Source organism: Pelophylax lessonae, assembly GCF_965119305.1.
Source record: "Pelophylax lessonae genome assembly, chromosome: 1".
Taxonomy (NCBI): Eukaryota; Metazoa; Chordata; class Amphibia; order Anura; family Ranidae; genus Pelophylax; species Pelophylax lessonae.
The window spans coordinates 637,553,185-637,565,655 of NC_138768.1; the positions used below are offsets into that span (position 1 = coordinate 637,553,185).

The 12,471-nt window shown below is 43.2% G+C and overlaps 1 protein-coding gene across 2 annotated transcripts in view; it reads right to left on the reverse strand.

Moving 5' to 3' along the window:
- Positions 1–542: 542 nt before the first annotated feature.
- The window catches only part of SCLT1 (sodium channel and clathrin linker 1), a 365,290-nt gene continuing 353,361 nt past the window's right edge, over positions 543–12,471 (reverse strand). For both annotated transcript variants that reach the window (XM_082270326.1, XM_082270327.1), the window contains exon 22: positions 543–776. In XM_082270326.1, coding sequence (XP_082126452.1) covers positions 723–776 — 54 coding nt within the window. In that variant the 3' untranslated portion in view covers positions 543–722. The remainder of the gene's footprint in view (positions 777–12,471) is intronic.

Sequence of the window (12,471 nt, forward strand, 5' to 3'; positions counted from 1 at the left end):
CAAAAAGCATGTCTGTTAGAATGTCAGATAGCTTGACCTGTATACATTTTCCAAGTCTGTGTCTCAGAAAACAATAAAACACCAGAATCAGTGTGACAACTTGCATTTTTAAGCAATGGAAGCCTGAATGGTCTCTAACTACAGGTTTTCAGGCCACATCCTGACATTGAAACAGATTCACACCCCTAGTCCTCATCCCAGAATGCGATGCCTTGTGCCTTAGTAACCAGTTAGCAGCCCTATCCGTACAATGTATATAATCTCTAATGAGCAGGACCCTCAAACTTTGTTTCCCCTTTCGTTCTGTATTATAACAATATTTTTACTGTATACTCTATTAAAAAGAATGCTATTAAATATAATGGTGCTATATAGAAAAATAAAGATACGAGTAAAAACAATGGCAGAACGCATTTCTCTATGTATAAAAAAAATATATATTTTTTCAGTATATTTATTACATGACTGCACAAATGGTTAATAAAGTTGCTTAATTTTATAAAACAAATATTTTTTAACATGAGAAATTCTGAGTAAAAAAAAAACAAACGATCAAATCATAAGTCCCCATTAAAATTGAAAACATCCCTATTTCAAGTTTGAGTGTTCATCGCTGTCCATTCAGCTGCAGACAAGAAGCCATCAATTGCATGTTCCCCTTCGCTGGCACTGCAGGTTATATAATCCCAATTATATCGGATGTGTGGATATTTTTAGATATTTCACAGGTCCAGTTTGTGAGCAGCTTTTCTCCTCTGGGAAACAACAAGATTAAGCTGAAAAATAAAAACAAATACAATATATACTTGCATGAATTTTATGCAGTGGTAGAGAATTGTACCTAATCAACCATCAACTATCGCAGAAGGTTCAGAGTTCAAGTAATACCCTTTATTGGCTGACTTGAGTTATTAAAGAAGCAAGCTTTCATATTAAACTATGAAATTCTCCAGGCGTTATACATTTATGAACTTTATATCAATTTATACATAATCTAATATATACAAAGTTATTTAAATGAATAAAATAATATTGTTCATACAGTAGACTTTTTTTTAAAAAAATCATACAGTAGATAATTGCAATATCTTTAAACATTGTATTTAGCTGATTACACAACTCTGATATACACCGATCAGCCATAACATTATGACCACCCACCTAATATTGAGTATGGCCCCCCTTTTGCTAAAACAGCCCTGACCCATTGAGGCAAGGACACCAAAGTAACATCCACGTGAATGGCAGGACCCAAGGTTTTCCAGCAGGACATTGCCCAAAGCATCACACTGCCTCTGTCGACTTGCATTTTTATACCACATCCTCGTGCCACCTCCATCCCAGGTAAGTGACGCACACGCACCTGGCCATCCACATGATGTAAAAGAAAACATGATTCATCAGACCAGACCACCTTCTTCCATTGCTTCGTTAGTCCAGTTCAGATGTTCATGTGACCATTGTAGAAGCTTTTGGCTGTAGACATGGGTCACCATGGGCTTCACAGCCCCATAACACAATAAACTGCGAATCCCATTCTGCTTTCACCACATCAACTTCATGGACAATATGTTAATACCATTATCACCACTGACAGGTAAAGTGATAACATTGATTATCTTGTTACAATGGCATCTGAAAGTAGGTGGTATATACAGTGGGTACGGAAAGTATTCAGACCCCCTTAAATTTTTCACTCTTTGTTATATTGCAGCCATTTGCTAAAATCATTTAAGTTCATTCTTCTTCCTCATGAATGTACACATAGCACCCCATATTGACAGAAAAACACAGAATTGTTGACATTGTTGCAGATTTATTAAAAAAGAAAAACTGAAATATCACATGGTCCTAAGTATTCAGACCCTTTGCTCAGTATTTAGTAGAAGCCCCCTTTTGATCTAATACAGCCAGGAGTCTTTTTGGGAAAGATGCAACAAGTCTTTCACACCTGGATTTGGGGATCCTCTGCCATTCCTCCTTGCAGATCCTCTCCAGTTCTGTCAGGTTGGATGGTAAACGTTGGTGGACAGCCATTTTTAGGTCTCTCCAGAGATGCTCAATTGGGTTTAAGTCAGGGCTCTGGCTGGGCCATTCAAGAACAGTCACGGAGTTGTTGTGAAGCCACTCCTTCGTTATTTTAGCTGTGTGCTTAGGGTCATTGTCTTGTTGGAAGGTAAACCTTCGGCCCAGTCTGAGGTCCAGAGCACTCTGGAGAAGGTTTTTGTCCAGGATATCCCTGTACTTGGCCGCATTCATCTTTCCCTCGATTGCAACCAGTTGTCCTGTCCCTGCAGCTGAAAAACACCCCCACAGCATGATGCTGCCACCACCATGCTTCACTGTTGGGACTGTATTGGACAGGTGATGAGCAGTGCCTGGTTTTCTCCACACATACCGCTTAGAATTAAGGCCAAAAAGTTCTATTTTGGTCTCATCAGACCAGAGAATCTTATTTCTCACCATCTTGGAGTCCTTCAGGTGTTTTTTAGCAAACTCCATGCTGGCTTTCATGTGTCTTACACTGAGGAGAGGCTTCCGTCGGGCCACTCTGCCATAAAGCCCCGACTGGTGGAGGGCTGCAGTGATGGTTGACTTTCTACAACTTTCTCCCATCTCCTGACTGCATCTCTGGAGCTCAGCCACAGTGATCTTTGGGTTCTTCTTTACCTCTCTCACCAAGGCTCTTCTCCCCCGATAGCTCAGTTTGGCCGGACGGCCAGCTCTAGGAAGGGTTCTGGTCGTCCCAAATGTCTTCCATTTGAGGATTATGGAGGCCACTGTGCTCTTAGGAACCTTAAGTGCAGCAGAAATCTTTTTGTAACCTTGGCCAGATCTGTGCCTTGCCACAATTCTGTCTCTGAGCTCTTCAGGCAGTTCCTTTGACCTCATGATTCTCATTTGCTCTGACATGCATTGTGATCTGGAAGGTCTTATATAGACAGGTGTCTGGCTTTCCTAATCAAGTCCAATCAGTATAATCAAACACAACTGGACTCAAATGAAGGTGTAGAACCATCTCAAGGATGATCAGAAGAAATGGAAAGCACCTGAGTTAAATATATGAGTGTCACAGCAAAGGGTCTGAATACTTAGGACCATGTGATATTTCAGTTTTTCTTTTTTAATAAATCTGCAACAATGTCAACAATGCTGTGTTTTTCTGTCAGTATGGGGTGCTATGTGTACATTCATGAGGAAGAAGAATGAACTTAAATGATTTTAGCAAATGGCTGCAATATAACAAAGAGTGAAAAATTTAAGGGGGTCTGAATACTTTCCGTACCCACTGTATTTGGCAGCAGGTAAACATGTTGTCCCTAAAGTTGATGTGTTGAAAGCAAAAAGAATGGTCAAGCATAAGGATTTGAGCAACTTTGACAAGGGCCAAATTGTAATGGCTAGATGACTGGGTCAGAGCAACACAAACTGCAGTTCTTATGGTATGTTCAATGGTCAGGGCGTACCAAAAGTGGTCCAAGGAAGAAAAACTGGTGACAGGGTCATGGATGACCAAGGCTCATTGATGCACTTGGGGAGCGAAGGCTGGCCCATATAGCCTGATTTAATAGAAGAGCTACTGTAGCTCAAACTGCTAAAAAAGTTAACACTGGTTCCAACAGAAAAGTATCAGAACACAAAATGCAATGCAGTTTATTGCATTTGGGGCTGCGTAGCCACAGACTGGCCAGGGTGCCCAAGATGACCCGTTCGACAGCCAAAGTGCCTACAATGGGCACGTGAGCATTAGAACTGGACCATGGAGCAATGGATGAAGGTGTCCTGGTCTGATGCATCATGATTTCTTTTTATTCCACAAGTACTTTTTTAATGTTTTCTTTTATATCAGGTGGATGGCGGGGTGCATGAGCGTTGCTTACTTGGGAAGTGATGGCACCAGGATGCACTATGTTTAAGAAGGCAAGCCAGCAGAGACAGTTTTTTTTTTCTTTTCTTTTTTTAAATGTCATTAACATTTTGATGAGGAGGGAGGAACTAGGGAAGGCAAAATATAATCAGATTAAACTTCACTTTATTAGCCCAGCCTGAATTCTCATGAACAGTTGTGTGCTGTATTTTCTTTATATCCAAGAAGAAATGTTAGCTTAGTGCTGGGCTGTGAAGTCTCCATGCAGGCTAACCAGGCTATTGTCTGATCTTTTTGTTGAAAACAACTAACCTGACCTGACTACTTAAGTAGGGCAAAACTGAACAAACTGCTCTGCTTACCTATAAAGGTAATAAAGTAAATAATCATCAATAAAGTATTCCCCTGTGCTATTATATCAATTAATAGTAGTGATTCAGAATAATACAGCTGCCCATTAGTGATCAGTAAGTCCTGAAAAAATAAATAAATAAATAAACCAGGAACCAGAAGCCAGAAGGTGACTGTATATGACCCTGAACCCTCTTCTAAGTTACCAGGATGCTCCTAAACCTGAGCAAGGTCAATTCGAAAAAACTGATTTTGAGTTCTGCCATTTCACATACCACAATGCAAAGCATTAGGTTAAGGTAGGCTGACTTTTTATATTTCACATAATGAGCCATCATTTGGTTAATTATAATAATTAGATAAATTGTTATAATTAGTATGATTCTGCCATTTGTTTTACAGCATGTCTTTCTGTAATAGGAAAGTGTTAATTAGCAAGTAGAAAAAAAATGATATGCATTTTAAGCATATAACAATCCTTGAATGCAATTCCCCAGTTGGTCAGAATGTGCCAGAAACTCCTTACGGACATTGCTGTATGGTTTACATTTTAACATACTGCACACTAAGTGTGACGTTTCAGCTATTTATTTTGGTATTCATTTTCTACTGAACACGAGTAGGGAAGGGGTAGAATCTCTAAATGGTTGTACTGCTTTCTGTGTTCCTGTTAAGATAACCCCCTCAATTCCAGTCCTAGTTACAGGTACAATCAACACAGTAATTGAAGAAAAAAATTGGTACGTTGGTTTTTGAAAAAATAATATTGCCAAACCGTTAAATGAATTTTTAAACATATGTTGCACCACTTCCTTAAACTAAATTTTTCTAAAACTGAGCAGATAATATTCCCTCCTGCCCCGTGCCTCCCCTCCATGACTTTTCCATCAAGGTCAAGGTCAATAATGCAACCATCAATCCCTCTTCTCACGCCAGGGGACCAGGTGTAATCCTAGACTCTGACCTGTCCTTTCAGCCCCCAATCCAATTGTTGTCAAAAAGCTTGTAGACTTCACCACCGTAACATCTCTAAAATTCGCCCCTTTTTAACTGATACCACCGAGCTACTCATTCACTCCCTTGTTATATCTCGCCTTGACTATTGCAACTCCCTCCTCATAGGCCCACCTCTCCATAGGCTATACCCTCTTCAGTCTACCATAAACGCTGCTGCCAGACACATCTACCTTACCAACTGCTCAGTATTTACCACCCCTCTCTGCCAGTCCTTACACTGGCTGCCGATCACCCAGCGAATTAAAATCAAAATACTAACTAAAACATACAAAGCCATTCACAACTCTGCCTCGGGCTACATCACCAATCTTGTCTCCAAATATCACCCAAACAGTCCTCTTTGCTCCTCCCAAGACCTTTTGCTATCAAGCCCCCTTGTCTTCTTCTCCCATGCTCATTCTCAGGACTTCTCCAGAGCCTCTCCCATCCTCTGGAACTCTTTACCTCAGTCTGTCCAGCTATCTATTATTCTGGCAGCCTTCAGGCAATCCCTGAAAACCCATCTCTTTAGGGAAGCCTATCACATCTCCAACTCATCTTTTATCACTTCCATCAGCTCATTCCTCACAATTACAACCTTCTGTACCACTTGCTTACAATCTATTAGATTGTAAGCTCTTTTGAGCAGGACACTCTTGTATTTTATTGCATTGTACCTGTACTGTCACCCTTTTATATTGTAAAGCACCGCATAAATTGTTGGCGCTATTTAAATCCTGTATAATAATAACACAATCTTTAAAAGAGTTAAGACACTGGCAAAGCAAGGTTGTAAGGACAGCACAAAATAACTCCCCACACTACCAGTATGCCACAGTTGGATAGCAAGCAATGATAAGAGTGAATAAGAACAGAGTGAATGCACTCCAAGAGAATGAATATACAGTTAAAACAAAACCCTACTTTCTTAGTCGTACATTATGGTACACAGAATACTATTCTTGAAAATATCAGGATGTTAGCATTTTGTTTGCAACAGAAAACAAAAGGCTAACAAGACCTGCAAGGAAAAAAAAAATAGTAGGTAACTAAGGCAGCTTGAGGGAGCCTACAGGCCTGCCTGAAGAACCTTACATCCAAAGTTTATAAGCTGAGGCCTGAACATCCACCCGGTAAAACTTAACCGGTTGCCGACCGCCGCACGACTATATACTGCGGCGGTCAGCCCCGGCCAGGCAGAGTGACGTATCGGTACGTCACTCGCCTGTCACTGACTTGCGAGCCTATAGCGAGCGGGCGCGCGCCCGCCGAGGCGCGCGCCCGCCGAGGCGCGCGCCCGCCGCGGCTCGTTCACAGGCAAGTCAGTGCGTGTGACCGGCGGACTCGATGTCCGCCGGCCACACTACGATCGCTCCTGTGAAGGGAGAAAGACAGAGCAGCTTGTGTAAACAAGCTGCCTGTCAGTTCTCCCTGTGTAAAAGTAAAGATCTGACCGTTCTACTATGTAGAACGGTTGATCTTTGCTTTTACACCAATAGCAATGTCCCTACACAGTAGAAAGCACGCCCCTAGGACACACTTAACCCCTCCCTTCCCAATAAAGTTAACCCCTTCCCTGCCAGTGTCATTTTTGCAGTAACAGTGCATATGTATAGCACTGATTACTGCAGTAATGTCACTGGTAACCCCAAAAGTGTCAAAAATGTCAGTCAAGGGTCCGATCTGTCCGCCGCAATGTCGCAGTACCGAAAAAAAAATCGCAGATCGCCGCCATTACGCGTTAAAAAAAAAAACACCAAAAATGACAAAAATCTTTCTCTTTGTTAGTAAACGCGATAACTTTTGCGCAAACCAATCAAAATACGCTTTTTGCGATTTTTTTTACCAAACATAGGTAGCATAAAACAAATTGGCCGAAAAATGTTAAAAAATTTTGATTTTTACTTTTTTTTTTGGGGAATTTCATATAAAAAAATGTGAAAAATATTGTTATTTTTGCAAAATTTACGCTCTTTTTTTGTTTATAGCGCGTGATCAAAAAATCGCACAGGTGATCAAATACCACCAAAAGAAAGCTCTGTTTGTGGGAAAAAAAGGACGTCAAATTCGTTTAGGTACAGCGTCGCACGACCGCGCAATTGTCCGTTAAAGTCACGCAGTAAAAAATCGCAAAAAAACCCCTGGTCCTTTAGCAGCCAAATCCTCCGGGGCTTAAGTGGTTAAAGTGGTTATAAATAGAGTTGAGCGAACACCTGGATGTTCGGGTTCGTCGGGTTCGACCGAACTTGAAAAAAAAGTCCGGGTTCGTGAACCGGACTTAACCCGAACTTTGTCCCGATCCCGAACCCCATTGAAGTCAATGGAGACCCGAAATTTTGAGTACTAAAATGCCTCTAAAACAAACATGGGCTAGAGGGCTGCAAATGGCTCCAAAATCATCTTAAGAGCATGGCAAGTGCTCTGCAAACAAATGTGGATAGGGAAAGAACTTAAAATAACATAAAAAACAGAAAAATAAAAAATAATCATCTTGAATGATGTAGGAGGAGGACGAGGCCCATATGGAGTAGGAGGTTGAGGTGGCCGAGGATATGACGGTGGATATGGCGGTGTAGGTGGAAGCGGCTCCGGCAGTGGAGGAGGAGGACAAGGTAGCTAATGCTGGTTTTGGTTTTTAATAAAAAAAAATTTAAATTTGGGTACACCCCAAAAGAGTAAGAAAGATCAAATCCAGCAATGGTTGGGTAAGGCCGGTATACAGGTCTATTCTGCACAAGGTACGGACAAGTCCCGTGTGATCCTTGCCTGGTTCATTTTAATGAACGTGAGCTTGTCCACATTGGCTCTGGACAGGCGGCTGCGCTTGTCTGTGATAACGCCCCCAGCCGTGCTAAATACACGTTCAGATAATACATTGGCTGCAGGGCAGGACAGCACCTCCAAGGCGTAAAGGGCAAGCTCAGGCCATGTACCCAATTTGGAGACCCAGAAGTTGAAGGGGGCAGACCCGTTATTCAGTACGTGTATAGTACGTAAGGAACGGTAAGAAACTGTATATGGTATATGGTAAGTAACAGTAAGAAACTGTATATGGTATATGGTAAGGAACAGTGATGGCGGCGGGGGGGGGGCTTTTTTCTCCCTTCTGGGTTGAGTCTGGCCTTGGAAAAGGTATGTGTCCCTGGTTGTGGGCCGGGCTCTCCCAAAGCTGTCTAAGTTCTGAGGCCTTCTGGTAGGGACGGGGCTGCACTGGCCTTGCCAGGGACCGGGATTCTGAAAAGCCTGTGGTGTATGTGCCCCTGGAGTGGCAGTCCAGGGGTGCCATAATTCACGGTGGATAGCAACACTATGAGTATGGCACCAAGGACACTGCACTTCCTACACACATTTTCCACACCTGCCTCTAGGGCCAGGCCTTTTGGTCAGGAGTCAGGACCAGAGGAATTTTTTATTCCTGGCCGAAGGGCCTGCCATAGTATTGCAACGTGGCATTAACCTTGCATTTATCCACTATCCCTTTCCCCACTTTCATGTGTTGTGTTTTATTGTGGCAGTACACTTTATTTTGCACAGCGTGATTAGTAGGGTGTAGGCCCTTGGGCCTGTGCCTGAAAGTCTTGGGAGAGGGTGGATATGGCCTTCTGGCTTGGTTTGCCCTCTCTCATGGGGTCTCTTTTCGGGAGAGCCCTACCTAGTACTTGGGGTGGTCTGTTTCAGCAGACCTCCTAAAGAACGGGGCTGCCTGGTTTCGGCCAGGTTAGCCAGTGTAAGTACCCCAGTCCCTGTCAGGAGCCTTGCGCCCCGGGGGATCAGGGTCAAGGACCATGTGTGCACCCCGTGCACTTTTTGTGTTTCACTTTTTTATGCACCCACCGGGTGATAGTCTGAGTGTGTTCACACACCAGGGGCTTAAAAAAAAAAAAAAAAACAGCTGGTGGTCCTGGTTGTTGTGGCGTGCCGACAAAGTTTTTCCACATTTCATACATGCTAACACTGCCTTCTGAGGTGCTGGCGGTGCCCTGGCTGCATTGGCGACCTCCTCCTCCTCTGCCTTCGCCTTGTGCTGTCACTGTGCCCCCGCTGTCAGGTGGGAATTCCACCAGCATCGCTTCTCGAGTCTCGACCTTTTGCCTAAGATCAAGTGTAGTATCTGTTGTTATCAGTTATCTGGGTTCCACCGTGCTGTGAACATGGTTCCTGCTCCTCCATCTCCTCCTCATCCTCCACCTCGTAATCCTTCAGAACTGTGCCCTTGCTGGACAATTGTGTACCTGGCGTTTGTGGGTGCAGGAACCCACCCTTGGAGATCAAGTGTAGTATCTGTTGTTATCAGTTATCTGGGTGCCACCCTGCTGTGAACATGGTTCCTCCTCCTCCATCTCCTCCTCCTCCTCTGCCTTGTGCTTCCACTGTGCCCCCGCTGTCAGGTGGGAATGCCACCAGCATCGCTGCTCGAGTCTCGACATTTTGCCTAAGATCAAGTGTAGTATCTGTTGTTATCAGTTATCTGGGTGCCACCCTGCTGTGAACATGGTTCCTCCTCCTCCATCTCCTCCTCCTCGTCATCCTCCAGAACTGTGCCTTTGCTGGACAATTGTGTACCTGGCGTTTGTGGGTGCAGGAACTTACCATCGGAGATCAAGTGTAGTATCTGTTGTTATCAGTTATCTGGGTGCCACCCTGCTGTGAACATGGTTCCTCCTCCTCCATCTCCTCTTCATCCTCCACCTCGTCACCCTCCAGAACTGTGCCCTTGCTTGACAAATGTGTACCTGGCGTTTGTAGGTGCAGGAACCCACCCTCGGAGCCACTTGTGAATGACTGCCCTGAAAGCCTTGGAAATGATCACTGCTCCGGATGCGGAGGCGGTAGAGGATGAGGAAGCAGAGTAGGAGGAGTTAGCAACAGGAGGCAAACTGAAGCGCCCTGCAATCCTCAGTGGTGGAAGGAGATGCGCCAAACAAATTTAAAGGGTGTATCTCACAGTTACATAATCAGCAAACGCTGCAAAATTATTAATGTTTCCCTAAATGGTTGTTTATTGAATAGCAGAATAGAACAACAGTATCCAAAGGGTGTATCTCACACGTACAGATACAGACTAGACCACAATTTAATATCTTTCTGTCCCCTAAATGGGTGTTTATTGAATAGCAGAATACAACAACAGTATCCAAAGGCTGTATCTCACACGTACAAATACAGACTAGGCCGCAATTTAACCACTTGCCGACCAGTCACGTTGACTGTACTGCAGCAAAGTGGTTCGTTATCGTCTGGTGACGTAGACCTACGCCACCAGACATAACCCTCTCTCGGCGGCACACGCGCGCGCCGCCGGAGGCTCGCTCCCGCTGTATTCAGTTACAGCGGGAGTCGGGCCAGGGGAGGAGCGGCGGTAATCACCGCCGCTCTTCCCCGATCGTCGGGGAATCGAGTGTGGAGATCCGCCCGCTTGTGTAAACACAAGCGGGCGGATCTCCTAAGTGACAGACAGGGTCAGATTGCAGGGTTCAGCATAGCTGAACCTGCGATCTGTCCCTGTGTCACTCAGTCACCTCCCCCCACACACATCAGTAAGCACCAGGCATACATTAACCCCTCCCTCTCCAATAAAAATTAACCCCTTCCCTGCCAGTGTCATTTTTACAGTAACAGTGCATATTTATAGCACTGATTACTATAGTAATGTCACTGGTACCCCCAAAAGTGTCAATAATGTCAGTCAAGGGTCCGATCTGTCCGCCGCAATGTCGCAGTCCCGCAAAAGAAATCGCAGATCGCAGCCATTACTCGTAAAAAAAAAAACCATCAAAAATGACAGAAATCTTTCCCTTAGTTAGTAAACGCAATAACTTTTGCACAAACCAATCAAAATACGCTTATTGCGATTTTTTTTACCAAAAATATGTAGCAGAAAACAAATTGGCCTAAAATGATAAAAAATTTTGTTTACATTTTTTTTGGGGGAATTTAAAAAAAAAAATGTGAAAAATATTGTTATTTTTTTCAAAAATTGTCGCTCTTTTTTTGTTTATAGCGCAAAAAGTAAAAATTGCACTGGTGATCAAATACCACCAAAATAAAGCTCTGTTTGTGGGAAAAAAGGACGTAAATTTCGTTTGGGTACGGCATTGCATGACCGCGCAATTGTCAGTTAAAGTCGCACAGTGCCGAATCGCAAAAAGTGGCCTGGACGTAAGACAGCAAAATCCTCCGGTGGTAAAGTGGTTAATATCTTTCTGTCCCCTACATGGGTGTTTATTGAATAGCGGAATAGAAAAACAGTATACAACGGGTGTATCTCACATGTACAGATACAGACTAGGCCGCAATGTAATATTTTTTCCCTAAATGGGTGTTCATTGAATAGCGGAATAGAACAACAGTATACAACGGGTGTATCTCACACGTACAGATACAGACTAGGCCGCAATTTAACATTTTTTCCCTAAATGGGTGTTTATTGAATAGCGAAACAGAACAACAGTATAGAAAGGGTGTATCTCACAGTAAAATATGCAGCCTAGCCCGCAATTTATTTTTTTTCCCCTAAATGGGTTTTTATTGCAATGCGCAACACAACAGTATGCAATGGGTGTATCTCACTGTACCATATGCAGACAGGGCCGCAATTTACTTTTTCTCACCTAAATGGGTTTTTATTGCAAAGCGGAATACAACAGTATACAATGGGTGTATCTCACTGTACCATATGCAGACAGGGCCGCAATTTCCTTTTTCTCACCTAAATGGGTTTTTATTGCAAAGCGGAATACAACAGTATGCAATGGGTGTATCTCACTGTAACTAATGCAGACAGGGCCACAATCAACTTTTTTTGCCCCTAAATGTTTTTTTTATTGCAAGGCGCAATACAACCGTATGCAATGGGTGTATCTCACTGTAACATATGCAGACAGGGCCACAATCAACTTTTTTTTTACCCCTAAATGTTTCTTTTTTTTATTGCACGGCGCAATACAACAGTATGCAATGAGTGTATGTCACTGCACCATATGCGGACAGGGCAGCAATAAACTCTTTTGTCCCCTAAATAGTTTTTTTTATTGGAAGGCGCAATTCAACAGTATGCAATGGGTGTATGTCACTGTAACATATGCAGACAGGGCCGCAAACAACTTTTTTGTCCCCTAAATTGTTTTTTTATTGCAAGGCGCAATACAACAGTATGCAATGGGTCTGTCACTGTAACATATGCGGACAGGGCAGCAATAAACTCTTTTGTCCCCTAAATAGTTTTTTTATTGCATGGCACAATACAACAGTATGCA